Raw genomic sequence first — 26,508 nt, 5'->3', positions numbered from 1 at the left:
TAGAGAGCTTTTAAGTCTATGTATGAATTTGAAACTGAAAGGCAACCTGAATGGGAAATCTAAGCGAACAAGAACTGGGCGAGGAGTAAATACACAATGATCCAACAACGTATGCTTGTTTTGACCCAACAACTGTCCATCACACAATGCCGTTATGATACTGCAAGTGGCTTCGAGGATTTGAGAGGGCTATGCTGCACCACCGTTGACGCAACATCCGTGGCTTTGCGTAGCTGGTTCGATCGAAGAGATTTCAGGTACCGAAGGAATAACACGAACAAGAGCTCCACCCTGCTTATCTGGTTAATCTTCATCCCAACTTCGTACGATGTGTAGCTGACTCACCTCTCCTTAGTCATCATTAGGATGCCTTGGACAAGAAAGCCCTTGAAAATCTGTGGCCCTATGCCTTTGAATAGCGAGAGCGGCCCCTCATTTTCGATAATGAACTGCATAACCTCGACGAAGCTCTTAAATGGCTTACCCTTTCTTTCTGGCGGAGGTCTTGACTGGAGACCAACTTTGGCAACGATGAGAGGTTGCGTGGCGATTGTGGCCAGGGCCTTCGATAAAGCTCCCAACACTAGAATAGCGTTGTTGGGTTAGACTAGTTCAATGCGGACTTTGTTTACTTATTCAACTCACGGAATGCTTCCCACGGTCTCAATGTTGGTTTGCCATTGAAGAAAATAGTCCTCAATCGCTCGTACGCTCCGTACGTGATGGCTGGGTTGACAACCAGCACCAAGCTTGCCTTGAGACCCCGCCACAAACCGGACACGCCGTCTGGGCCTTCAATAACCTCGCGAGCTGTGTCTAGGAGGCTCTTCCGCTCATCAGCTCGAGCAGTCTGTTGGCGCGTTGTTACAACAGCCACGGGAATTGTGAAGAGTTGTGCGAGAGCACCGGCAACAGCCCCGAGGGCCAGCTCTACAGCGATAGAGGGTGGCGGACCAGAAGCCTTGCTTGACTTGGCGTAGAGAGATCTAGCCACTGTATACCAGTAAAAATAGGCAAAATTGGTTGACGCGACGCCGATAAGTGAACCATTCATGCCCGCATATAGCCCCTGAATGCCGTCATCGGCTACGATCCGTGAAATCGCATCCCAAGTCGAGTTGTAGTGCGGCTGGCTTTCAGAGTCTGATGACTGCTTATTCTGGCGTACTTGCACTTGGAGTCTGGTCTTAACACTGTTGAGTAACATTGGTGTTAGTAGAGAAATCACAGTTGAGAGAATATGGGCCGTTGCAGGTGATTGTACATGTCCAAAGGGTACACCAGGGCGTTTGCAAGGACGGCGCCCGTAGCTCCGGCGGATGCGCGGGCCAATGGGGAAATCTCAGGCTTTGACTGTGCTCCCATGGCGAAAATATTTCAGAATCAACGGTTTCGGTCTCGTTTCTTGCCGTATCTCTTTCCTAGTCATTCTTGAAGCTGTGTTAGCCACTACTGCTTGGTGGGTTGGCGAAAGCTTTGGCACCGGCGCATTTTCGCAGGAAAGTAAAGCCCCAAGGAGGTCGAGGCGGGTCAATAAATTGGCTCAAAAACGTACCAAACTCGGACGACGTGGCCAGGACTCCGTGATGTTAGTCGCTGGAATAGATTAAAAGCAGAGCGAAGCGGACGATGATGGGACGTCTTGAACATGACGTGCTGTCTGGTTGTTTGACTGGCCGGGTAGCGGACCGAGTGCTTCCTTTGGACCTCGGTCCTGCGGCTCCAAGCCTGTGTCAGGGACCGCCCACCGGCACTGAACCGGACTTGGACTTCAAAGCAACAGTCTGGGTCTGGTATTGAGTGCAGAACCTCGGTTTCCAAATGGCCTAGCGCCGTCTTCATGTTCAGCGCTCCCTTGGCCAAGCAGGATTGATTCAATTTGATTCAATTTGATGGCATTCACCATCGCCCAGACGTTTAAGCTCCTGACTATTATTACCAGACCCTTCACGCGCAGGATATCATTCCAATTCCAGAAGCCAGTTGGCAAAAGACGACTCAGTGTTTTTCACAAGAGCGGGATGATGAGACAGTTCTGTCTGTTGTACCGCGGCTGTGCTATGAGCCAGACAGCTTGTTCAATGTTCATTCCTGATCGGACTGTGCAGCCATTTTTTCTTTATTCTTTCCCTTCTAGTTTGTTAACCCACATGTCTGGGAGCCCAGGTGCCAGTTCAAAAAAGTACTTAAGTATTTGACTGCAGCAACTTTATAAGTTTTTATTGTTGGGTAGACTTCGATAGCACCACTTGACCCTGCCACTCTGCCGACCAACGTCGTAAGATTCAGGATATGTCTAGTCGTAGCTCGCTCCAATTGTAGTTCACCGAGTAATTTCTCCATATTCCGAAGAGCCTTCGCTGCTAGTTTGTTTATTGTGTCTGAGATCTCGATGGCAGGTGTCTACCTAGTAGGTACTTTAGACGATTCTCTGTGGGCGGGCGATTGATTGCGTGGCGCAAGGCATCTTCAGCAACAATTGAAAGCTTCGACAGCTGGCATGGGATTGAGAATTTGATGGAGGATGCACGCACCTGTGCACAGGCTGGGGCACATGAAGCTGCCAAACCACTGAGACCGTACCAGACATGCATCCAGACATGGACTTCAATGGTTTTTCAAGGTTTTAATACCAGCACAAGAGACCAGACCATACTCCACCTGCCTAGGACACACCGGGTCTGGTGGGCTGGTGGCCCTGCCCTACAGCCAGCGGCCATACTGTTTTGGATCACCAGGTCTCTACTGGCACGACCCCTCCAAGCTCCATCCTGAAATCAACATCGAGATTGAAATCTAAGTCTATGACTTTGTCTTTCCGCCGCCACCAAATTTGGTGAGGTCATACAAGCATACTTTGAAGGGAGGGACAGTACCTGTATTTCCTTCACTGTACCATGGAAAACTGATGTATGAAGCAATATTGGCCTGTCATGGAGAGGAGAGCGCAGGTAAGCTGATGGCCCAGTTATCGAAGAAAGCTCACTTAAAGACACAATCCACCACTTCTTCAAGATGCAGAGCATCTTGCGCCAGGTGGTGCCCGTGCCGATGACATCAAGCCGTATTAGAAACGGACTAGAGCTCGCTGACTCGACGAGCTACTTGCAGGCTGCAGAATCCCGGGCCACTGAAGCCGCTGGTAAAGACGCACTTGACTATGCCATCCAAGCAGCCGAGCTCTACATGAAAGCCGCAGGTGATACACCTAGCAAAGCGGACGCGGCTCGCCTCAGACGCAAATGCCAGGACATGATCACATATGCGGAAAGACTCAAGAGTGATCTCTCCGAAACAGCGCAGCCTGTACCATCAGCCACTAAGGGACGGATTGTAGCCCAGCCAACAGTCTCACCCATCTTGCAATTAGGTTCACGACTACATGGGAACGAGTTTCCGATCTGGCAAGACGAGCCGAAGGTTGACGAGTTTGATGCCTTGCCAGGCGATGGCTCATTTACGTGTGTTTTAGCCCTGCCTTTTCTTGCCAATCCGGGTTGCCACTCTGATTTCGACTAACCTTCAGCTTAATGTCAGAGATAATACCACCTTTTCCTTATCCACAAACCAGATGTCCAACTTTGCGGCCTGGGTCAGACCGGCAGAGTTATTCCAATTGGACCGGCAGAATGACAGGACAGCTTTGGAGGATGCAATGATGCAGGTGTCTGCGAGCAGTAACTTGGTGCAAGACATCACGACAGACTGCTCCGTGGTAGCCAGCCTCTCGGCTGCCTTTAACGTGCTGACAGGGAAGCATACGGTAAGAATGCACTTAATGCTATCCACTTCATCTTCCCGCAGATGCTCTTTGCTAATCACTCAACTTATTCTCTCTTGTTATCAGGTTCTTTCATCAATATTCTACCCTTTTGATCTTCTAAAAAAAAGACCTAGGCTTTCTCACTCTGGAAAGTACGTGATGAAGCTGAATTTCAATGGATGTGCCCGCAAAGTTGTGGTGGACGACAGATTGCCTTCCTCACGGACGAGTCGTGCGCTATTTGTGGTCGACAGGCAAAATCCATACCTCTTGTGGCCAGCATTGCTCGAGAAAGCGTACCTTAAGGTCAGAGGCGGTTATGATTTTCCAGGGAGCAATTCAGGCACGGATTTGTGGGTGCTTATAGGCTGGATCCCCGAGCAGCTGTTCCTGCAAAGGTAATTTGATATCTTCCAACTACTATGAAGAAGCCTCTATTGTTGTCTGTGCGCTAACCGCTTCAATGTTCGAAGAGAGGACATCGACCTAGACAATGTCTGGAAACGGATAGAGGTTGCCCACAAATCCGGCAATGTCGTCGTGACCTTGGGAACTGGCCGGGTATCTACCGAAGAGGAGGAGGTTATGGGCTTGATTGGGGAGCATGATTATGCGGTTGAGAACATTGATACCTCAGGTGGCAGCCGACGTCTTCTGATAAAGAATCCCTGGTGTGACGGCCCGTCCATGACGACATTAGGGTGGTCAAACACTCAGCATTCGGGTCTGAGCGAAGCCGTTAGTAATGGGTCCTCGCAAAAGCGGTCGATGCAGGAACACGCTGCTTCTAGCACACTTTGGGTGGCCTTTGAAGATGTTGCGCAGCATTTCGAATCCATGTATCTCAACTGGAATCCGGCATTATTTCCTTGTCGCCGAGACCACCACTTTGCCTGGGAGCTTCCCCCAAAGTTGTACGGTGCATCCTTGTCCAGGAATCCACAATTTTCCGTGAGTTCACACAATGCTGGCACTATTTGGGTCCTAGTAAGCCGTCACTTTGTCGATGCCGAGCTAGATATCGCCCGTGAAAGACGGGACTCGATGGCTGCAGTAGCCCGTCAACTCGGATTTATGAGTATATTAGCGTTTGAGAATGGTGGGAGAAAGCTACAAATATGCCGTGGTGAAATATACCGCGGCCCCTACGTTGACTCTCCACAAACCCTAGCCCGCCTCTACATCCGACCTGGGCGGCCCTACACAATAGTGGTTGATCAACACGAGCTGCCTTTGCCTCGCTACCATTTCACTCTGTCACTCTTTTCACACAGTCCACTAGTTGTGAAAGAAGCCTCAGAGACAATGTCACATTTCACGGAGCAGCTTGGAGCATGGACAAGAAGAACATCTGGGGGCAATTCATCGTGCTGCACATACTTTCAAAATCCGCAGTACAGACTCTCTATCGACAGACGAACCCCGGTATCTATTCTTCTCTGTGCTGATACCGATGACATTCATGTTCATGTGGATGTAGTATGGGCGCAAGGCCGCCGAGTGGACAACATCAGAGTGAAGGACCTGGTGGCTTCGTCCGGGGAGTATCGTCGGGGATGTGCGGTAGCTGATATCGCAATGCTTGAGACTGGAGTTTATACTCTGGTATGTTCTGCTTTCGACGCAGGACAGTTGGGCCAGTTCTCTTTACGGGTTGGAACGATGTCGCCAATCGTGATCAGACCCGTGCCTGTGGACAGTGCAGGTAGATTCGCGACGAAACTACCCCAAATTCACCTGCCACAAGGAGATGAGCGATTTCGTTTGCCGCTTGATGTGTCCTGGCTTACCAAAGCAAGTGTTTCCATGCATAGTAGTAGTGCACCATTGCAACTAGGGAGCAGGGCAAACTTGCCGTCGTCACAAGTACTTCGCGTGTCAATTATTCACTGTTGGGGCCCAGAACAAGCCACAATAGCAGTTTCTGGGGAGAACGAGTTCCAAAACCCTGCAAATACGATACGCACACCGCAGTTTGACATGGAACCGGATCGTATAAGGAGAGAAGGACTATGGATACTTGTTGAAAGTATGGGCTCTCATGGAGGAACGTTGTCCATCGACGGAGAGATCTCTAGCGACTCTCCAGTGCGGATTGGAGACTGGGAATGTGTTTGAGTAGCGTCAATCCTTTGATGGCAATACCGTGGTCAACGATCGACCTGTGGAGCATCGTTTTAAGACGTATGCACCATCCAAAAGCATAGGCACCAGGAAACTTTCGGGCTATATCCTCTATCATCCTACCACTGGGCCAACAAGAGCGGTACGCTGAACGATTGGCAGTTTTTTACTCTTGTTCCATTTGTCACCCTTCGTAACGCTGCAAACGGTACATGAGACGAAACCGTGAAAGTGAATATGTATATGCATGTATATATAACACATGTCGAATGCCTGAGGTTCTGGTAGAAGTGGCAGAGGTAAAGCCGCGAAACACAAATCCTTTAACGGCCAGAGGCAGACAATATGACAAAAGATGCGATACAAAAAATGACAAGTGGCATGAATAGCCTGGTATATAAAAAACCTCAACGCCAGGTACATCTTTTAGGACGTCCCATTGAGAAAAATATCCAGATGGGGAAAGAACAGGAGGACCTCCAAACCCAAAATCATAACAATATCCATTTTGGTACCATACTGTAACGCGTAATATTCAAGGTGATTTGGCTGTCCTTGACTGGCACACGACTTGCGTGCAAACTCAAGGACTTGCTGGGGCGGCTAGGGGAGAAAAAAGGGGGGGGGGTGATTGAAAACTCGCTTTGATGCTGCTATGCTCATGGATCTCGTTAAAAAGCGGCCTGGTGCCTGCTGAGAGACGTCAAGCTTCATGGTCGTAAACAAGCGCTGCTATTCGAGTGTCAAATGCGTCGAATCTCGGTCTGGATTGCCGATCTCAAGAAGCCCGGTGCTAGGGTTGTCCTCCTCGTCTCCTTCTGCCACGGTTGGGACCATCAGGTCGCTGTGATAATACTTCTCTAAGCATTGGATCGTCTTTATCCTTATCAACATGATGCACCCGAACATGTCTATGCCGCATTTGTCAATGTTGCTCTTCCTCAAATGTTGATAACTTCAATGTAGTCTTACCTCTGCAAATTATCAGGACGCGGATATTTATGCTCCCGATCCGGACAGAATGGGCAGACATAGCCGGGTGAGTCGTGTACCAAGCCATGCCGTATCATTTCATTTTTCCGTTTAAACCCTTTGCCACCTTCACTTCGGGGGCATCCTTGCACGGGGCAATAATGTGGTCGAGCAGACGAATGCACGTTGGCGTGAGAGTTTAGCAGGTACTGAGTTTGAAAGGGTGCTGCTGTGCAACCTGCATAGTTGCAAACATACAGCCCAATGGGTGGATTGGTTATGCCGTCAATGCTCATGCGGTCCACGACAGAAGTGGTTGTTGATGGTGTTAGAGCAGATTGCTCTGTGCTGGGTGTCTCACCACCCGCACTCGAGACATACTCAGCGTTGGGCCGATGATTAAGGCCGTTCGAGGTATAACCACTGTAAGGGCTTGATGCGGGTAAAGATCGTGGTGATGGTAGGCTGAGCTGATAGGGCTCATTCGGAGAGATCGGTGGAGAAACATGCGATCCCGGCATGGGAGGTAGACGTCTTATGGCCCCTGGAGAGGCATGGGAGAAGTGATTGCCGGAACAATGCAGTGTCGGCACATCTTTGTCAGCTGGCGTTGGCGGTTCAGACGGAATGTGATTAATATCGCCCAGTGTCGACCGTATGGATGGGAGAATGTGACTGTTGGCTTCAGATTTCGGCGAGTCCATCTGGAGAGGCGGTAAGCCACCGCTAGCTGGTGTGAGCATGGTGACGGGAGATTTGTTTACACTGTTAGATATTGCATTGTGTTTTGCAGGATCTCTGGAAGACAGGTGGTAAGCAGTATTGTGCGGCCTATCGTCACTGATTGACAAATGGCGAGTCGACAATGCAATATCTGGGGTTTCTCTTGGGATGAACGCGCGCCCAGAATCTGTCGTCACTACCTGAAGAGCATCTGCCGCCAGGTGTTGCAGACTCGGGCTTGTCATAGCAGCCCTAGGTTCCGACGCGCTCCCGTTGGATCGAACATGCATTGGCGATGCCGCAACTTGTCCAGGCGAAGATGGGTCTCCAACCAGACCGTCGTCTTCTTCCTCGTCGACCCCAGGGAGCGCTCGGCAACCGGCGGCACGAGCAATCTCTGGGCGACGGCCGTTGTCAAGATATGCCACGAGAACGGCATCCCCTGAGCTGGGGCGAATCTTTGGGCGATTAGACCTTGGATAGTCGTCGGTGGGAAGAGGACTAAGACTGACTTGTGCGGGAGGAATGTCCGGTGGTGGACTGGGGGAGAGCTCGAGCTTCGGGTGCAGCGCTTTCATCAGAGGACTGCCTCGCGGGACAACTTCATCAGGGTCGTATGTATCGACAGCCAGTTGATTCTGTAGCTGCTGGTGCTGCTGGGCAGCCGTAGTCATACTTCTCAAGTCTGCTGTCAGCAGCTTAACCGGCCATGGCCCTCATAAAAGAGGGCAGCGAGGGCACCAAACGAATTGCAGATCTAGCGCCAGAACAACGAGCAGCAAGAAAGTCCAGGCGACTCGAGGACCAGGACAGAAACGGGAGTTGGTGAGTAACTTGTTGTCGTATCAAGAGGAGCAGGAAGGGCCAATTGTTTCGAAATCTGGCCCACGAACTCGAAACTGTGCTCGCGTGGCGATGAGATAGCCAAATCTTGTCGGGGTAGTCTGTCTGCCAATTCGGTTGCCGTTATTTGTTGACGGCGCAGACAATTAGGAGGTCTATGAGATCAGGCAACCGGGGCTGTGATGGTATTTGTGTGTACTCCTGTTGTCGATTGGCAGTCAGACACTGATACAACCATCTCACGTTGGAGGGTTCCAATGGCAGATTGCCTAGCAGAACAGTGACGATGGCCTTCCTGTTGATAAAATAACCAATCAGCGAGAAGAATTACGCAAATGAAAATAGCAACAGGGCACACAGCCTTGCTCCCAGAAGAGAGACTGACAACGTGCGACTCTATGGGGTTACAATGTAGGAATCCGAGTGCTATAACCGCTGAGTGGACGAGTAGTGCAGAAATTGAATGCTCGCCCAAGGAGGGGCTTTAGCGAACCTTTAAAAGTGAGCCAAATAGATCAAGGATGGATTGGTTCTTGAGTGAGAATGGTTTTGGTTTGGGCTGCGAGATAGGGTCTCCAGTCAGACGAGAGACGAAGGTAGGTAGGTACCTAGGTCGGCAGGGTTGGAACAGTGTCAAGGCTTGTATGTCAAAATCAACGGCCAAACGACGGACACTATGAGGTGAAGCGGAAATTCAGAAGATGGACCAAGGTCGGGAAGGGAACTCACTTGACATCTCCGGAGTGGGGAGAATGAAAGATCGGAAAGCCCAGCCCGTGTGAATTGCGAGAGGTGGTGAAGACAAGAAGGAACCAGACAGGCTGGGGTCTTGAGGGCTTGCAGTGGGCAGGGTGTAAGCAAGCGAACCAGACTGGACAAGAGAAGACCAGAGGTCTGGTCAGTCAGGGCAGGGCGGTTGTCGTCAAGTCCCTGTCGACTGACCCTCCAGTCTTGACCTCGACAAGAGCGGGGGCGCGGGAGAGGAGCGCGGACTGGCGGGTTCAGTGTTTACCACTGCGACATGGAGTGGAGGAAGTCTGGTCTCAATGGAGGCAAAAACGGGACAAGCTTCAAACAGAAGGGGAACAGTCAGGTTCAAGAAACTGGCAAATGATCCATTGCCAGCACATTGGCCTCATTTTGCTAGCAACTCTTGCTTTAACTCGTTACTACATCTTTTTTTTTTTTTGGCCATCGGAGAGATCACAGGAAGTGCGATGCGCTTTCTAATGGCCCGGCACTACTGTACTCTTTTGCCTTCGGTCTGGCTGGCCATCCAAGGCTGAGGTTAGGAGCAAATTTTCTCTTATAACCGGGCCTTTTGGTGGTTAGCATTATTGCTACGGAGTACCAGACTTACCTAAGCAGTTGAACGAGAACCAGACCTTTGAACGTTAGGCAAAAGTAAACATTGGTGTTGAGAATTGGGCCTTGTGTCATCCTCGTGAAGTAGGCAGCCTGTCCTTTAGAACCCCGCGTCCGGGTCCCTGACCTCCAAAAGTTTGAACATTGCATGTGAGCATTGGTCGTAGGTACCTACCCTGGCACGGGTACTCTACCAAAAATCTGGTAGAGGTCAACTGGTAGTTGGAAGCCAGTCACTGCGTAAAGTACTCAAGTACTTAAGTACGCTGGGGTTAGCCTCGAGCGTTTAATACCTAATAATGTTTGGATCACTTGCACTGGTGCGCTTGAGTACCTACATGTACTCAAGTTACGCTACCTACTAGGTACCTAGGTACCTAAGGCAGGGAGAGTCGCACCCAGAGACATCCAAAGAGGAGGATTGTTGGCCTCATAAGAGAGGCTTGCTTATGGAGTACTCTGTTCGCACGTGAGCACTCCAACTTCCACTCGAGTTGTCATGGGTCCAAGACTTGAAGCTTGGGGTCCTAACCAAGGGACAGAAGTACGTAGTGACATTTTGGCGTTCTCTGGGGAAAGGACTTGATAGAAGTAGGGACTGGAGTCCTGGGACAGAAGGGATGGGCATTCCAGATGCTCTATCCGGGGAGGGTGCCTTCAATGTTGTTCACTCCATGGCCATTCGGTGGGAGGGTGCCAACTGATAATGATAAGTCGCGAGTCCCTCCATTTTGAGTTTCGAATTCGACTATTGGAACACATACCGTTGCACGGACAATCGAACTATGAACCAGAGATTACGCTCGCATATTTTCAAAGTCTCGGCACCAGGACCAGTCACTCCACTCCAAGGTCAAGTTCCCCTGTCGGCACCAGTGCCCTGTCGAATGCACTGTCGAATAGAATACATACATGTAGAAATTTTATTCCAGAAGCCTCCTGTAGGATTGACATCACGCAACAAGCGAAACTACCCCCCCGAAGAATTTGCCTTTCCCTGCGAGCTGTTGCTGTTGGCCGCGGATAATATTAGACCACACCAGGCGCAACAACCAGACAACCAGACCACTTGAGTAGACCAGATCCTTGCCCCTCCACCCCTCTGCCCCCCCCCCCCCTTTCTTCGGGGGGACAGGCCACCGACGGCAAGCCCCAAGTTCCACCGTTCGGTACAGCCTCACGCCCAGGGGAGGCGGTTCACGATCAAATAGCACCTGGGTACGGAGTAGACCAGACTGACTTCAATGTTCATCGTTGACCATGCTTGCCCAAGCGCCGAAGATGCTCCCGGCGCAAGCCCAGTTCGATCACTCCAGAGGCCACTCCCGAACTCTTAAGCTATTGACTAGGTAGTTGCTCAAACACCCACGTACCTGTGCACCCACGCATAGAGTATATTTGTACCTAGGTAGCTGGAGCTTGGTGGTAAAGAACCTCAGGGAGCGAAACTACACACCATTTCCAAACCACATTGGCCAAAGAGCAATATATCAAAGATCTGTGATGTGACAGGTACGACTACTATTATTACCAACCGCCTTTGGGAGAAAGCTGCTGGATCAAAAGGTCACTGGCACAACAAAACTCCAGCCAGGAGCTCAATCTGCGACCTGCGATCCGAGCAAGGACAAACAACAGGGCCACTGGGAAAGTTTTCCACAACAAGAGTGAGAAGCTGAGACGAGTGAAGGATAACAGCGCCATGCCCCCAAAAGATCCTGTTTTCAGAAGGGGCCTCCAAAGAAAATCTTAACTAGCCACGCCACACCAAAAATGGGGAGGGTCGGCAAAACGGGTCCAGGTCTGGTTCGTCCGTGGATCAAGGCTCAGCGTTGCTGACCTGGTAGTGTTGTCTGGTCTGGTCGTCAAGATGTCATTATTACTTGTATGGATGGAGCCTGGGCATTGCTCTCTGGGGTCATGGGAGGCTCTAACCAAGGAGGGCATCTAAGCCCCAATCTGCCGGTACGGGATTATCCTGCCAACTCCATGTCGGGCCAGGCCCATAAGCCTCCACAACGCCTGACGGCGGAAGCACGGGAGATGAACCAATGACCGGGGTACGACACTGGCTCGGAACAGAGTCCATCTCGTTGGTCAAGATTAGTCTTGTGGTTCGGCCTAGGTTTTTGGCCGCCTTGCCGGATCTGCTGCCGCTGGCATTCTGAGCAAGTATCTGGGCTTTCAAGGACGGAGCCTTCTTCCCATGCCAAATAGCACAAGAGGCCTGGTAACAAGATGGAACACTAGGTGGCTCAACAAGGCTCACTCACTACAATATAATTGCGACATTGATGAACGTGGTCAGTGGTCCAAGGTCGAGTCGGACGAATTCAGTCTGCAGAAAGGTACTGAACATGGCACGGGTCAACATTGAACATGAATCTGCCCCCCTCCCCGACTGGACCCAACCCCAGCCGACATTTGGAACGCGCCAGGTGTGTTCCACAAGCAGGAGGCTGGAACTCCCTTACACGCCTGGCCACAAAGCAGGTGCATGTTCGGCGTTTTTCGCTGCCAGAGTCCCAGGTGCCATGGATAACACGTCACACGTCGCCAACACTTCAAATTGGGCAGATTACGTACGATACCCCTGGATTCCCTGCCCATGGGCCATTGAAGGCACAGGAAATGATCCTAGGCACACAGGTGCACGTACCCAAGTTGACATGCCCTGGCTGTTACAGTAAGGCACGGGCAGGCAGTGAGTGAATTATTATTAGCATCCGGCCAGAGCGAAGACTTGTGGAGGCAGATACCTTGTCTAAGTGCCTAGGTAGGCCTGGTAGATAACAACAGTGTAATGGCTTCCCGTGGTTCATTCCCCTGGTTACTTCCAACTACGTTTGCGATGAGGCATTGTGGCTTAGCTAGCAAATACAAATCTACAGGCGATGCAAGTTGTTACTTGGCTTACAGCACAGTGGTTTGTTTCAATGATCTCGCCTTTCTCATGAGCAACTGACAGTCCATGTCTAAAATTCTACATATGTCTGGTAGTCTGCTAATGGCTTTCGCGTTCCGCCAGTCATGAATGCCACATGCAACTTACAGTGAATGGCCCAAGAGGACCCGCCCGTCTGGTCTCCAAAGCACTAAGCCAGCAGGCGGGCGAATTCAACCAGACATGGACTTTGCAGACGGTTTCAAATGTTGGGTAATAATCAAGCGGCAGACATTACCATAATTAGTGTGTTTGAAAACGCAGAGCTTAGCTGGCAAGAAGGGATCTCAGCCTTCTCCACCTTCAGGTGTTGGACAAAGTACCTAGGTGCTGTTGTTCGGAGTCTGTTTTCTAATGATTCCTGTTTTGCCCATGTTTGTTCAAGTCGTCAGGAGGAGTAGTGTGATCCTCCTAGGTTCCCCTACGGTTGAACCTAACTTGGCGTGATATTCTGTATACAGTCATCCCAACTTCTCACAGCACCTGGATTTGAGCCTGGGAGTGAGTTAGGTCCAGAGTCCATTCCGAAGAAAGCACCAGGTGGTTGCCATAAAGTCTTCCAACACAGCTCATCCAAAGCAAGCGATTGCGCCGGACAGTTACAAGTTGTGCCTTCGCTTTGCCTAATAGTAAGCAGCCGGCAGTGTGCTCGACACAGTGAGCGTGTCTGATGCTTCATTGGAAGGAATTGCTGCTGACATGTTGAATCTTCGGGGCATTATTCGAAGATGTGGTGGCGACGCTAATAACCAGGGCCCTTGCCTCAATGTTGCTCCTTAAGGTCTGGTATTTGTGTCCACAACTCACAACATTGAACGTTTTGGCCAGGTTGCGTGCGCCAGGTACGGTGGTGCCGTAGGAGCCTGGGGCAGTACTAGCCAGCCAACATGCACAAACTAGACGTTATTGAAAATGGTCGACAACAGCTTGACACTTCACCTGGAACTGAGCCAGGGTTTGGGGATTCTAAACATGTCAGGATTTCTCCCACAATCGCGCATTTCGGATAGCCACCAACAACGGGATGTTGGTCGGAGAGGAAACTCGTGCTCGCCGTCCTTTTTGCGCCAATTGCAGGCTTTATTTACACTACGCAGTTGGCGACTTCGGACTTGCATGGAAACTTCTCGGGTGAGGATGGGTTTCACTGGACATGGACCTTCATCAGCCGCACCTTGACCCCCCGCCTCCCATCATTGCCGACCCACCTCTGATGGACCACCTGTGGAAAGGCGAGCGGAGGATGCCCGAACTTAGTTCCCTCCCCAGGTCAAGCAAGATTCCAGACCACAAGCACACAATGCACTCCCCGATACTGTACCAGTATCTTCGGGAAAATAATTATCTTTGGCCCCCCACACCCCAAAAAAAAAATTGAGGCCCATTGAACTTCGATAGCAAAGATACTACAAGTGTACGCATATGTAAAATTTCAGAACATGTGTGCACAGGCTCATTTCATCATGCGTCAGCGAGCACAGTTAATGCCAACTTTTTTTTTTTTTTTTTTGCATGGCGGATTGCAAGATGGGAGCTCCTCTTGTCTCCGTAGGCTCTCCAAGGATGTTGGGCGTTGGCATCAATGGATTCTGAAAGTCGTTTTTGCGCCAAATGGGTAGAGACTTCCTTCACTAACATTGACAGCCTCTGACAACATTTGAAGTCTCATTTCAGGACACAAATGAGCACTAGAGGACTTGCCCGCAAGCACGGTGTGCCTCCATCGTTTGCTAAACGTGGAGAATTCTCGTGGATACTAAACTGGTGTCCATACATGTATTGGTTCCTGCCTTGACTGGGCCGATGCTTATCGCACGTTTTTCCTCGGCCTGGTTGAATATGGTCACCTTCGACCTGTTTGTGAGCTTCGCGGCTCAGTCGAGTTGGCTCAACCTTGTGGCACAGCGTTCAATTTCTACTCCGTTGCCGTTGCTAGTTTCCTCACTAACTCGAGGAGTTGCTATGCTGGAACCAGACTGTATTAAAGATCGCTACTCCTCACAAAGGGTTGCTCGAATCTGACGATTACTCTAACCCAGGCAACTGGGCAGCCCATCAATACCTTATCCTGCCAGCCTGCCTTGCTACTCTGCAGCGGCATGAGCAGGGAAAACTGTTAGGCCACGCTATGTATGGTCCACAGAGTTGGTGGCATTATCTTCTTATTTGGGTTGACCGGAGCATCCTAGGCGGTGAAGATTCACAGTTCAATAAGTCTCTAGACCAACTCTACTCAGTCAAAACCACATGTTTCAATGATAGCAGTCTTCTCCCCTAGGAGATTTTAGGCTTCATTTGACAATATGTGCTTTTCAAACGACATCACAAACCCCACTTATGAGCCGAGGTGAATGAACGCCGCAACCGGACCCCTCCATTGGCACACTGGCTGGTGCAACCAATTCATCATTTTCCAAGTTCAATTTGCATTCTGGCTACTACTCTATCATTGATAGAACGAAACCCTACTCTGACAACAGTGCTCGCAAACCCTCCAAGTATGAGTAACCCTAAGACTATGAAGGCAGTCGTATTCGACGGTCCACACCAAGTTGCCGTCCGTGATCGTCCAGTCCCTCGAGGTGAGTGTTTGCACGTTTCGGTCTTGGGTGTTAAATTCAAGCAATTGACCAAGAATGCAGTGCAAGACAGTAGGGACGTTGTTCTAAAAGTACATGCCACTGCGTTGTGCGGCTCGTGAGTCAACGTCCATATTTGCCCTCCTATGTCACCAAGACTTATGCCTGACTATACTCTACCCAAGAGAGCTACACGTTTACCGCGGGCATCAGAAGTCAGACAGTGGGTTCATCATGGGCCACGAGTTCACCGGTACCGTGACTGAGGTCGGATCCGATGTGCGTACGCTTGATGTTGGTGACAAGGTAGTAGCTCCTTTCACAGTATCATGGTACGTTTTCTCAAGCATAGGTTTATCTGAGAACCCCATGACCTAGAAGTACTTAATGCACGGCAATTTTGCTCACACGTCACGTTACAGTGGGAATTGTTTCTATTGCCAAAGAGGCTTCACAGCCCGCTGTGACCACAGTTTACTTTTTGGCTCTGTCGGACTAGATGGGGGCCAGGCCGAGTTCGTGCGAGTGCCGCACGCAGACAGCACTTGTTTTAAAGCGCCAGGAACTATATCCGACCTAGCTTTGCTCCTGATGGCTGATATCTTCCCTACGGGATATTTTGGAGTAAAGAATGCAGTAGAGCTGTCTCCAACCATAGACGTAACGCAGTCTACCATTGTCGTCGTCGGTTGTGGTCCCGTTGGTCTCTGCGCCATAGCATGTGCGTCGCACCTTCAACCTCGTCACCTATTCGCAGTAGACGGGGTTCAAAGTCGACTGGAAGTCGCTGAACGGCTGGGTGGCAAACCACTGAACTTCAAGGAAGATGCAGAGGGGATGCGACAGCGTGTCATGGAAGCAACAGACGGCCGTGGAGCAGACATGATTGTTGAGGCAGTAGGTCACAGTGCGGCCTTGAGGACTGCATTCGACCTCGTGCGCCCATTTGGGGTCATAAGCAGCATAGGAGTCCACAATGCGGAGGTATGCGACCAACTGTAAGCCTGGTTCTGATGCGTTGCTAAGAAACAATTTATTGTAGATCCCTTGGTCCGGAAATGAGGCATACGGGTAAGACCAATCTTGCCTTGTTGATACTGGGAGTAATGCGAGCGGCGAGGTCTAACCACTGTACAGAAAAAATGTTCGCCTCCAGATGGGCCGGTGCCCGGTTCGTCATGTTTTCCCAGAAGCCCTGAAAGTCTTGGAGCAGAAGCAGCACCAATTGGAGTAAGTTCAATATTTACACCCAACAAGTCCCCTCCTCATGTGGTGAGCGCGTTCTTATGAAGCCAACGCTGGATCGAAAGCGGGTGTGACGACAAGGCTGACCAGTGCAATTGCAAATTCAGGTTCATGTTCGATCACGTCATGTCGCTGGCCGATGCTGTGGAAGGATACGACCTATTTGATAAGATGAAGGTCCAGAAGGTAATTTTTCGCCCATAGTGGCAAGAAGATGAAGCGGTAAAGGGATAGCTGCCAGTAAAACTTCAATTTTGACGAGGTTTGACCAATCCTTCGTGCATTACATAGTAAACCACTGTGGAATCGTTGTGAACTGTTGCCAGCACTATTCTCTTTTGTTGCGCACTGGTATTAGAGATTGTGTCGAAAACAGCCGAGAACTTGCCGAGAGACCAAGTCTCACTGATATGCACGGCCAAGACCCATTCGAACTCGGGGGTGTTGAGCAGCTTCTCCCCGGTGGCTTCTTCGTGAGCGAGAGCAGCAATTTGATCGTCGGGGTGCAAATACAGCCGCTTTGGTGGCAGACCTTTGATGATAGGTCGAGGTTGATCTGGTCCTTCATGGAGCTCTAAGCAAGTCCAGTCATGTTGGTCTGCAAGGTTTTGAAGGACCGCGTGTGAAACCCAATTTGTGGCGAGAGAATGCTGATCTTGCTTGGACTCCATCCTCGATTCTGGGCGGTTTGCCTTGTCGCAACAACGGATGCAAATTGCCCTGTTGGTGTAGCGGCTATATTGCTGTGTTTTCCTTCGTAAAACGGGTGAAGATTCTCTCAGGCAGAGTTCTTGCTATTTTTGTGGGGGTTGGTTCCAGTCCCACCAGACCGCCTTCAATTGACGGCACTGGGACCAGACGAAACCAGACATCGCCCAATGGCTTGATAGATGTATGCACGATCACACACCCCACCTGCTGCGGGCCTAACAACTGGACATCAACCTTCAGTTGGGCCACCTTCGGGCATTCATGAGTCGGTGCATTCCATAATCTCCGCTGCGTTCGGGCGTTCTGCACGGATAAAAGTACAGTAATGGATTGAAGGTTCCAGCCAGCCCTCGGGGCACAGACCAGTGAACCAGGGCCATCGAGTGGCTTATTTCTGAGGAAAGCTTACTCCAAGATGAGCCAGACAGACGAACTGACTGCCAAGCCATGGGTCTCGACTCTCGAACATCCAGTGAGCTGGTTAAACGGCATTCCCGACATATCTGAACCATAAAGAATTCTGTGGGTACGTTGGTAGCTCAGCACCCAGGAGAAGGCAATTTCGTGGGAAGATTGGTGACTGCTGGGTAAGTATCTAGGTGTATTTGCTTGACGTTGATGCTGCCATGGCACCAGACAGAGCTACCGTGTATCTGTTGCACAAACGACTAGATTGTCCCAAGTGGTGTTGTCTGGCTCAACTCACTCGCATCGTTTGAAGGCTCGTCCCAGACGAGGACTTCCGAACCCCGACGGATGGCTCGACCGCGCGAGAGTCTGGAGTTGTGCGAGTACCACGGGAGGTGGTGAAGAGCGCAGGTACAAAGTACCAGAGGGAAAATGATACCGGCAACCATGACCGGCTCTACACTAATGAGGATTGCTTGGGAGGCAGTTTTCCCCACTGGGTACGAATATCTTGTAAATTACCTGGCTATCAATTGATTTTCCTGAGTCCGGCAGAACAACGTATGCGCTGCCAGATTGGCAATTATAATCGCAGTACCGCAGGCAAGGATAGAGTTTTAGTCCCTAACTTTCCCTGGGAATTAAGGGCAGGGCCCGAGCGAGCGAACGTGATAATTGCGCTCAAAGGATAGAGTGCAGTATATAGTGCTCATCTAGAAGCACTTGGTAAGTGGCACAGTTAGTGGGGAAATCCTCGCCCCTGTGCAGAAACGATCTCCGTTTGAGCACCTACTGTCGGTACTGTACATATGTGGCCAATGAGAGCCGAGTGGGGTGAGGGTCGGTTTTGCCCCACAATGTACGGTTAGTCCGGTACGGAGTACAGGCTCTGCAAGACCACCTACCTAGGTACCAAGTAATTAAGGTCAACTGGTGCTATCCCAACAGCGTGCAGTCGCCCATTGACATATTAAGCAAGCCTGCTGCAGGGAACACGAACTGCGTCCCTGTCTTCCCTGCCATACCCATCACCAAAGTTTTGTCCAAAACTTCATATTCGTTCAGCTATTTTATCCTCACAACACTTCTTCCGCCAGTTGACATCTGCTCTTCCTGCAAGTTTAATTGGCGATCCATCGACATAGCCGGTCCGACGTGAGTTTACTTCCTGGTGCCTCGATTTGGTGATTCGCATCGTCAAATTTGCTCGAAAGGGCGACCATGTCCTACACCAGAGACAACAATACAGAGGCCGAGCCTTTTCCCTCCGTCGACCAAGGCTCGCCGATAGAACTCACGCAATCTCCCAATTCTGATGGATCAAAGGTTGCAGTCGCGAACCGCCCGGCTGCGTCGTCTTCCCTCAGCGGACGTCTGCGCCGTGTATCCCAAAGCTTTGAACAATCCGAGCTTCCTGAAGGCTTCTTTGCTGCAACCGGTGGTATAGCTTCGTCAATTCTCTCACGGCAGACTGGCCCTCGAGTTACCTCTGGTACGCTTAGTTCCGCTCGAACGCAAACAGCCCCTTTGGGTGAAGATGCTACGCAACCTACCCCGATTCAACCCGTACCCGAAGAAATCCGCACAGAAAGCAACCATGATGGCAGCTCGGGTACCCAGACAATAGCCAAGTGCGCAGGTGAACCGGCCTCGGCAGCCCCATTCCCAAACGGTTATCATTTTCCTCCAAAACACTCATTTGGCGAATCGACAAAGCTTGGCCTTCTTGCGTTCTGGAGCTACATTCTCACACCTGTGGGTTTTGCGGTCACCATTTACGGATTGAACGTGGTTGCCTGGGGTGGAATGCTGTTTCTGCTACTTTGCAATGCCTGTAAGAACAGTTCTTCAAGTCAGTCGCGCGAACATGTAAACTAACGGACTGAACCAGCGCCTGCGATGTGCCACCCTACCTGCAATGACATCAACTCACCACGACGCATCTGGATCGAAATCGACTCACAAATTCTCAATGCGCTGTTCTGCGTCACCGGGTTTGGACTTGCTCCCTGGCGGTTCAGAGATTTATACTTTCTGCTACAGTACCGGCTGGCCAAAAAGCACGAAGCCCTCCGGCGACTGGCGGGTATTCATCGTGGCTGGTTTCGACTGGCAGGCTCGAGAGAACTGCCACCCTCTGTTGGCCCACGCAACGTTAATGGGAACGAGCTTCAGCCAACCTCACGCTCTGCGATCCCATTTCCCGAGACGAAGATTCCCGAGGCTCCCCTTACAGGAGTGCGAGCCAGACCAACCCAAGTTTGGAAACTGGATCTAGTTATCTGGTTGATGGTAGCAAATACATTCTTACAGTGCGTTTTGTCAGGATTCATGTGGGGTATGAACCGTTATAATCGCCCGAGTTGGGCCACAGGCCTCTTTGTTGCCCTGGGATGCTCAGTGGCTGGTGTTGGAGGGTTCATCATGTTTCTAGAAGGAAAGGCTGTTAAAGGTATAGAAGGCGTCCCGGTCAGCCAGAAAGATATGGAACGGCTGGAGCAAGACAGGGAGCAAGGTATCTGGCACTTCAATAACATCCAGGATAAGAACCTCGATGTCAAGGGGAAACAAGGGAAGCAATGAAGCTGATAGTCCGTGGTATTGTCCCTATCCCTCAAGCATTTTTATATGGCGTTCCTGGAAGATAACTGCTTTGATGTTTGAGGCCTTGTCTATTCAAGTTTTTTTAGAAGATAACCCTCCATAATGCTGCAATTTTTATTGTTAAGGGCGTTTCGCCAATTCTTACCTGATAAGCCATGACCGACTATATTTCATTCCTTTACTTTACGGCAAAGCAAGTCGTTTGGCCCGGTTACCGCGACTCCACTGTGAAACCTTTGTCATGTTGCCGTTGCTGACCAACAAGCCATAGTTTGTACAATCTGGCACAAGATCGTGCATCGTTGAACACTAGTGTGTTTGTTGCTCACAACGCCAAGGCTACATGTCTCTACTCAGCTTACGTACCTAGATAGTCGCAATGATTTACAGTTCAACCCTCGTCATGCTTTCAACATCATTTCCCGATTTCCATAAGAAACTGTCAGCTACAACCAGGTACGAAGGCCCTCTTTGAGACAAGAACAGCCAAACTCCTTGCCAGGACGGTAGCCTTCCGGAGTCTATTTTCAATTTCAAGCATTCTATGAGAGGCTTCGTCTTTCTCATAAAAAGCCATGACCTAACCAGCAATAACCCCCGGGTCGGTTTGATAATGCACTTATGCCTGTGCTGGTTTTTGATGGCTTTGCTGCAAGGCAGAGGTGAAGGTTCTGCGATTCTGAGCAAAGGCTACGCTGCTGAGGGCTTCGGATCTGGTACACATACACTCCCGTACCGACAGACCCAGAGTCGTGTTCGAGCAGATGGGCTACATGACTTTCTACTCTGACCAGCTACTCTCTTCAGAGTACCGGAAGGGCAATTCGCCAGTATTCTCGGAGCGATCCGTTTCAGGGCTATACTCGCCAGAGCTCTGGCTCTTTACCATATGCACATAGCAAACATGCTCCTGAAGCTCATCTGGCCGGTACTTATCTTTTCGGATCATCTGAAATATCGGCGAACAACTTCGTCCGGATGTCATTATCAGATCATTTATCACGGTGTGTGCAGAGAAATTTTATCGACTTACGTGGTCCCATCAATCAGTTCCTGTTGTTATCAAGCTGTCCGGGTTTCTAAGCAACAGATCCGTCACCATACTCTCTCTTACTCATATTATGGTAACCCTAGATGCAGGATTGCTAAGAAGTACACAATCATAAAAGTGATGATGCCGCTTCCAAGTGGTCCTCATTTCTAAGACTACGACTGAGACAAATGTTGGATCATACATTTAGCAACTACACCACAGATCCCCACCGGCAGTCCGCGCATCTTAACCAAAAACAATGAGGTCACCGTTTCCGATTTGAATTCAGAGTCATCGCAAAATTTGATCTAATGGTACGCATCAACCAAATTAGTATGTAATGACATTAGAAAGTACTAGGGCGAGGGGAATACATATGGCGAGACTATGACGTAGAGAGGTTGTTGCCGCCAATTTCAGTTGATACACGAAAGTTTACTCCCTCACCAAGTTGGTAGGCGCCAGCCAGAAACGGAGAAAGTACCTCGACAGCTTTTCAAGGCGACGTATCGCACCCGGAAGGGCCAAGAGCCAACTGTGTGGCCGTTCCGCTGCCATGGCGGCTAATAGCACGCTGCCATCCAAGACAACGAAAGTATTTGGCGAAAGAGAAGGAAATTGGTAGAAGTTCCCATGACTTGATGCTTTGCTAGGAATCACAGTTTCAGACCCGCCGAACAGGGTTACTCTTAGCAAGTTGAAGCTACAGGGGACCACCCGCAAAGCATCCAGGGCTAGTTTAGAAGCCTAACGTGGCACTTCGCTATATAGGAGACGGGAAACTTGGACGAAGTGTCGATAAAGGTGAGGAACTAGGTATAAATGACTTGGATGTTGTGACGAACAGGTCTACTCTAATGCGGCTTGACCCTGAGTGGTGATCAGTGGTCAAAAATGTCCCATCATGATAGGGTGCATTCAAATACCAAGCGTCCAGTGCGTTAGTCATCCCGTCAGACCTTGAATTCATCGATGGAGCCAGACTTGGCGCCACATGCATCCTATAAGTGGATTGCGTAAGAGACAAATGACCAGACGCTATAAATATCAGTAGCCAGAATGTGAAGCCCATGTTGCTGGAAGTAATGATGCCGTTGCAGATACCTTCGAAGAATCCCCCGAGGTCGACTGTATTCCATATTGACTTGCTAAAACTGTTGATGTTTCGAAGCGGGAAAGACGGAAAGAACAAAATTCAAAGTTGCCACTTAACTTCTCGAACCTCGTGACGTCTGATATCAGTGAGTCAGCGAGTCAGTCCTGTCCCAGCACTTGAGCCCAGTGGGAGTGCACATCTAGTCTGGTTCAAATGTTGCACAGCCGCACCAGCCACAAGGAACCAGACCAGACACTGATTAACGGACCATCTGGTGCTGTTGGCCCCAAAGCTCCAGTGGACATACTAGACATGGAGGCTGGGAGCACCAGACTTGATCGCATCCGCTTCAACCCTACCAGACTCCATTGACACTAATCGACCTCAACGGCCAGTCCTTTGTCCTTTCACAAGACCCTGCGCAATTCTGTGGCATCCTGGATTGCCATCCTCAGTGCCGCATACTTTCTTTAACTACGGTGATAAAGCAGAGAGGTCGCCGTCTTCCATACGCAGGCATCTAGGGACTTCTGCGGACTTCTGACGTAGAACCCGCTGGCAGTATCCATCTCACCATTCACCCGGCCAGCGGCCCAAGCCGATCTTTACGTCAGAACGAATCTCCTACAGCTTCTTTTGAATGCTCCCTGGTTTTTATTTCGATCGTATTACAATTCCATACTCTGTCTACAACTGGCGAAATGGGCCTTTCGTACAACACTTATCTAAATAGCAGCAAGATCTACGGCTGCAAGTCGTGCAAGGCTCACCTTGCAAACCACGAGGACATTATCAGTCGGGTATGTAGTTCCCTATACCTTCATGAGGTCTCCAATATCCCTGATATCTGAGATTTACTACGGGGGGCAAGTACCAGATAGCGCCTTTGAATATTGCATGTTAGCAAATTTTGGGGCGTTTTGGTACAAGCTTGATCACTTGGTTGCCCCTTTCCAGACGGGGGGCCGCGTATGAGTATCTTCTGACAGACATATAATCATAGAACTTCCGCGGACAGCATGGCAAGGCGTATCTGTTTCACAGTGTGGTGAACATCGAGGCCGGTGATCCCAGTGAGCGGAATATGACAACTGGTAGGCATATTGTGCGAGATATTACCTGCCGCCAATGCAAGGAAACCGTTGGTTGGAAGTACGACAAAGCCTACGAGAACTCTGAAAAGTACAAAGAAGGGAAATTTATCCTCGAAGCAGAGCTTCTATGCAACGTCACCTGAGGTCAGAAAATGAGTTTCACGGTGTTGATACAGCTGAAGGCGCTTTTCATATCACGTAATGCACTTGAGCGGCAACAGGCGACATTGTCATTTGTATTTCTATCCGCAGTCCTAGCGTCTATTGTAATTGGAAATGTCTAGTTATTTGTTCAATCTTAAAATCCATAAGGCTTGGTTTGTGCTGTCGTCTGTGACAGCACCATTTCTTAGCGTCCAGTGAACGAGTGGATGTTTCATTAACGTAGCAATGGCGAAATCTAGATAATTGTCGGCATAAAATCCTAGTAGATGATATATGGTAAGGAAAAATTTGCTATCCAGACGCCGGCCTCTAGCCCTCAGAGTTCACAAACCAACATATTTTTAGAATGTCTAGTGTGTCCACCAGATCCTACGCACGCCAATTCCCAAAACAAATCCAAGTACTATGCATAACTAGTCAAACCAAACAAAGATTTGCAAAGAAAAGAGACACAAGGTGATATAGGGTCAAGGGGTCTCATCGTGGTGCCAGTATGCCAAGCCGGAGATGCTACTGGTGCTCGATGGGTTCCTCGGGAAGTAACTCCTCTACCTCCCCTTCAACGCGCAAACTATCTAGTGGAGGCTGTACGATCCCGTTGAAGACGAAAGTTGAATACACTAGCAGGGCGAAACCAACGATTTGGAGAAATTTGAATGACTCCCAGCCAAGACCCAGCGACACAATCCATATGAACAACGTTCGACAGGTGTCGATAGTTGATCGTGACGTGGCGCTAACGCTTCGAGTAACTGACAGGCCAAAGAAATTAAAGCCGCTGAAAATTACGAAAATATTAGCGTGCAATCTATCGAAACCGGCATAAGGGTGTGGCTGACCCAATACTTATCATAATAAGAATACTTGAGACCCAAATCTTTGGTTGGCACAATTGACGGAGACCTTCAACCATATCAAACGGCCCATAGCGTCCAGCTTCTGTACGCCCAACCAACAAATGCATGATAATCATGACTGCAAGCGTGACCGAGAAGCCAAAAATACCTTCCCACCCGACAACCTTGATCGGCGCAATGGTGGAATTCTCGAGCATCCATTCCTCCAACACAAATTGGGTTGCTGTAAAAATTTGAGCGCCAGCAATCAGAAGTACCCCAATTATAGCCCTGGCAGCGTCTGAAAGCCCCCCCTCCGAAACCTCGTCAATGACAGAGTTGATACTACTCCGAGATACCTGTTTCTCATCGGGCCAGATAGCGCCAGCTAAGCCAACAACGGCGACACCCAAAACGACGCCCACGAGGGACAGCCACTGGAATAGGTGAAGGCGCCTCCTGAGAAACATTACGCTGAAGAGACCAACGAACAGGACTAGGGCGCCTCTCGTCATCTGGTAGATGGATGCGGCGACTAGAAGTAAGCCGGCATTCATGAGTGTAGTGCCGCAAATGTCGCAAATAGCCGGTAGTGCGAGGAGCATGACGCGGATGCCTCGAAGTACAGACTCTTCCTCGCCATCTGGCTTGGGCCTGTCGCCACTATCGTCGTTCGCGGCATCAGTGCTGCCAACCGCTTCGTATCCGCGGTCTTGTGGGGATGGCTGGGAAGCGAGACGTCGATACAGTGCCATCATTGCCACAACGAGCCAGCATCCCATCTCGCCCACAAACATCTGAGCTGTTTGAAGCACCGGTTGCTCAAATAGTTTGGGTCGTTTCCCATTGCAATTCCGTACACACTGGTTGTCCTGCGAAACAGATCAGAAACCACATTGTACTAGAGGGCCAAGGGCTGGCGATGGGGCATGTCCTCCAATTTGAGCAGAATAATCACCTGATACTTGGTCAAAAGTGTATTGCACACTCCTGTTAGCAGCATCATGGCTACCAAGAAGGGAACTGCAGCTCTAGAAGCCATACTGATTGGTGGTTGCCCTGGAGTGTTGTGGATCGTAGTTTGAGGGTTCTGGCTATGTCCTCGGTCTCGGCAACCCTTGGTGAGCAAAACGCTGCTTTACGTGATGCGAGGCAGTGGCGTATTGGTCTGCGATAAAGAAAAGACTCAATTTTTGCCGACGGCGAACTTTGACGTTGACTTGGAAGCCAACGTTCGAAGTCGGCGATTTCGAGGGTAATGGAATGCGCCACGGTTTTAGCTGGATGTCAGCAGCCCGCAAGGCTGGGTGCACGAGACAACGCCTCGTGGTGCCTCACTAGATGCATATGAGCGTACCATATCTTGCAACTCCGACAGTGGCGCCCTCAACCGCATTTATAACTACGAAGCAACATTGAACCTACTGTAGGAAGCTCAAAGAAAGTTAGTAAGACACAGGATAGACCAAAGCACATCAATTTTCTTTCCACTGGAAAGGATGGCCCAATCCGATTCCTTCTTGTCTTCATCGCAGTATCCACACGTTGCTGATGCCCTGCCATCAATCGAAGGGCAGATAAAGTGTCTTGTGCTCCTTACAGCCCACCCAAATGAGAGGCACTCTCACACCCAAAACGACCCAGCTTACTATCACGAATTTTGTGGGCTGTCATCGATTTTCGGCTTTTGTCAACATTGTCGTGATGTACTGTTCCTTTGCAAACCAAAGATGCAATGCTTGACTTGTTTACTTTCGTCCTATTCTGGATTAGTGGTTGAGGCAGTATTCCGGGGTCTGTGGCATGAAGAAAATTAAGTACTATATGGGTACTTGGGTAAACTAGATAGCTGCGAATGATATTATGTACCTTCAAGGTACTGACACATTCTGGCCTGGTGTGCCGGGACATTGCCGTGAGAGCAATTCGTCCAAATTTTTTCCCTTCTCAACGTCAGATGGGGCCTCTTGAAAACCTTCTTGAACGTTCGGCATTCTGAAATC

At 50.0% G+C, this 26,508-nt stretch overlaps 13 protein-coding genes across 13 annotated transcripts; 6 read left to right on the top strand and 7 right to left on the bottom strand.

The window, feature by feature from the left end:
* Positions 1 to 152: 152 nt before the first annotated feature.
* VFPPC_04506 (peroxisomal carrier protein) lies at positions 153 to 1,365 on the bottom strand (the record flags this gene model as incomplete). Its single annotated transcript, XM_018283852.1, has 4 exons — positions 153 to 291; positions 346 to 583; positions 646 to 1,193; positions 1,265 to 1,365. The coding sequence occupies 4 exons, from the start codon at positions 1,363 to 1,365 to the stop codon at positions 153 to 155; spliced, it is 1,026 nt and encodes a 341-aa protein (XP_018145106.1).
* A 527-nt stretch (positions 1,366 to 1,892) lies between these two features.
* Positions 1,893 to 2,198, top strand: VFPPC_15807 (hypothetical protein; the record flags this gene model as incomplete). The annotated part of the gene is made up of 1 exon (XM_018293560.1): positions 1,893 to 2,198. The coding sequence occupies one exon, from the start codon at positions 1,893 to 1,895 to the stop codon at positions 2,196 to 2,198; it is 306 nt and encodes a 101-aa protein (XP_018145105.1).
* An 817-nt stretch (positions 2,199 to 3,015) lies between these two features.
* On the top strand, positions 3,016 to 5,881 carry VFPPC_04505 (cysteine protease PalB; the record flags this gene model as incomplete). Its single annotated transcript, XM_018283851.1, has 4 exons — positions 3,016 to 3,461; positions 3,538 to 3,763; positions 3,848 to 4,161; positions 4,237 to 5,881. 4 exons carry the CDS (start codon positions 3,016 to 3,018, stop codon positions 5,879 to 5,881), a joined length of 2,631 nt encoding a protein of 876 aa, XP_018145104.1.
* Positions 5,882 to 6,680: 799 nt separating this feature from the next.
* On the bottom strand, positions 6,681 to 8,256 carry VFPPC_13652 (C2H2 type zinc finger domain-containing protein; the record flags this gene model as incomplete). The annotated part of the gene is made up of 2 exons (XM_018291426.1): positions 6,681 to 6,798; positions 6,860 to 8,256. 2 exons carry the CDS (start codon positions 8,254 to 8,256, stop codon positions 6,681 to 6,683), a joined length of 1,515 nt encoding a protein of 504 aa, XP_018145103.1.
* An 802-nt stretch (positions 8,257 to 9,058) lies between these two features.
* On the bottom strand, positions 9,059 to 9,564 carry VFPPC_15806 (hypothetical protein; the record flags this gene model as incomplete). Its single annotated transcript, XM_018293559.1, has 2 exons — positions 9,059 to 9,417; positions 9,534 to 9,564. 2 exons carry the CDS (start codon positions 9,562 to 9,564, stop codon positions 9,059 to 9,061), a joined length of 390 nt encoding a protein of 129 aa, XP_018145102.1.
* A 5,670-nt stretch (positions 9,565 to 15,234) lies between these two features.
* On the top strand, positions 15,235 to 16,762 carry VFPPC_15805 (alcohol dehydrogenase GroES-like domain-containing protein; the record flags this gene model as incomplete). Its single annotated transcript, XM_022428981.1, has 7 exons — positions 15,235 to 15,316; positions 15,377 to 15,431; positions 15,499 to 15,645; positions 15,736 to 16,297; positions 16,356 to 16,384; positions 16,451 to 16,543; positions 16,666 to 16,762. The coding sequence occupies 7 exons, from the start codon at positions 15,235 to 15,237 to the stop codon at positions 16,760 to 16,762; spliced, it is 1,065 nt and encodes a 354-aa protein (XP_022284474.1).
* A 44-nt stretch (positions 16,763 to 16,806) lies between these two features.
* On the bottom strand, positions 16,807 to 17,229 carry VFPPC_04503 (tRNA-splicing endonuclease subunit Sen15; the record flags this gene model as incomplete). Its single annotated transcript, XM_018283849.2, has 1 exon — positions 16,807 to 17,229. The coding sequence occupies one exon, from the start codon at positions 17,227 to 17,229 to the stop codon at positions 16,807 to 16,809; it is 423 nt and encodes a 140-aa protein (XP_018145099.2).
* A 1,669-nt stretch (positions 17,230 to 18,898) lies between these two features.
* Positions 18,899 to 20,260, top strand: VFPPC_04502 (COBW domain-containing protein; the record flags this gene model as incomplete). The annotated part of the gene is made up of 2 exons (XM_018283848.1): positions 18,899 to 19,511; positions 19,569 to 20,260. The coding sequence occupies 2 exons, from the start codon at positions 18,899 to 18,901 to the stop codon at positions 20,258 to 20,260; spliced, it is 1,305 nt and encodes a 434-aa protein (XP_018145098.1).
* A 1,817-nt stretch (positions 20,261 to 22,077) lies between these two features.
* Positions 22,078 to 22,386, bottom strand: VFPPC_17719 (hypothetical protein; the record flags this gene model as incomplete). The annotated part of the gene is made up of 1 exon (XM_022429408.1): positions 22,078 to 22,386. The coding sequence occupies one exon, from the start codon at positions 22,384 to 22,386 to the stop codon at positions 22,078 to 22,080; it is 309 nt and encodes a 102-aa protein (XP_022285554.1).
* Positions 22,387 to 23,111: 725 nt separating this feature from the next.
* VFPPC_13651 (Yippee-like protein) lies at positions 23,112 to 23,647 on the top strand (the record flags this gene model as incomplete). Its single annotated transcript, XM_018291425.1, has 2 exons — positions 23,112 to 23,210; positions 23,414 to 23,647. The coding sequence occupies 2 exons, from the start codon at positions 23,112 to 23,114 to the stop codon at positions 23,645 to 23,647; spliced, it is 333 nt and encodes a 110-aa protein (XP_018145097.1).
* Positions 23,648 to 24,179: 532 nt separating this feature from the next.
* Positions 24,180 to 25,260, bottom strand: VFPPC_04501 (nucleotide-sugar transporter; the record flags this gene model as incomplete). The annotated part of the gene is made up of 2 exons (XM_018283847.1): positions 24,180 to 24,447; positions 24,509 to 25,260. The coding sequence occupies 2 exons, from the start codon at positions 25,258 to 25,260 to the stop codon at positions 24,180 to 24,182; spliced, it is 1,020 nt and encodes a 339-aa protein (XP_018145096.1).
* Positions 25,261 to 25,513: 253 nt separating this feature from the next.
* Positions 25,514 to 25,901, bottom strand: VFPPC_17720 (hypothetical protein; the record flags this gene model as incomplete). Its single annotated transcript, XM_022429409.1, has 2 exons — positions 25,514 to 25,785; positions 25,829 to 25,901. The coding sequence occupies 2 exons, from the start codon at positions 25,899 to 25,901 to the stop codon at positions 25,514 to 25,516; spliced, it is 345 nt and encodes a 114-aa protein (XP_022285553.1).
* Positions 25,902 to 26,004: 103 nt separating this feature from the next.
* On the top strand, positions 26,005 to 26,322 carry VFPPC_17721 (hypothetical protein; the record flags this gene model as incomplete). The annotated part of the gene is made up of 1 exon (XM_022429410.1): positions 26,005 to 26,322. One exon carries the CDS (start codon positions 26,005 to 26,007, stop codon positions 26,320 to 26,322), a length of 318 nt encoding a protein of 105 aa, XP_022285552.1.
* Positions 26,323 to 26,508: the final 186 nt, after the last annotated feature.

Source organism: Pochonia chlamydosporia, chromosome 3 (genome assembly GCF_001653235.2).
Source record: "Pochonia chlamydosporia 170 chromosome 3, whole genome shotgun sequence".
In the NCBI taxonomy this organism is placed as follows: domain Eukaryota; kingdom Fungi; phylum Ascomycota; class Sordariomycetes; order Hypocreales; family Clavicipitaceae; genus Pochonia; species Pochonia chlamydosporia.
The sequence above is the reverse complement of the archived record's forward strand: the minus strand, read 5'-3'. Positions and strand labels throughout refer to the sequence as shown.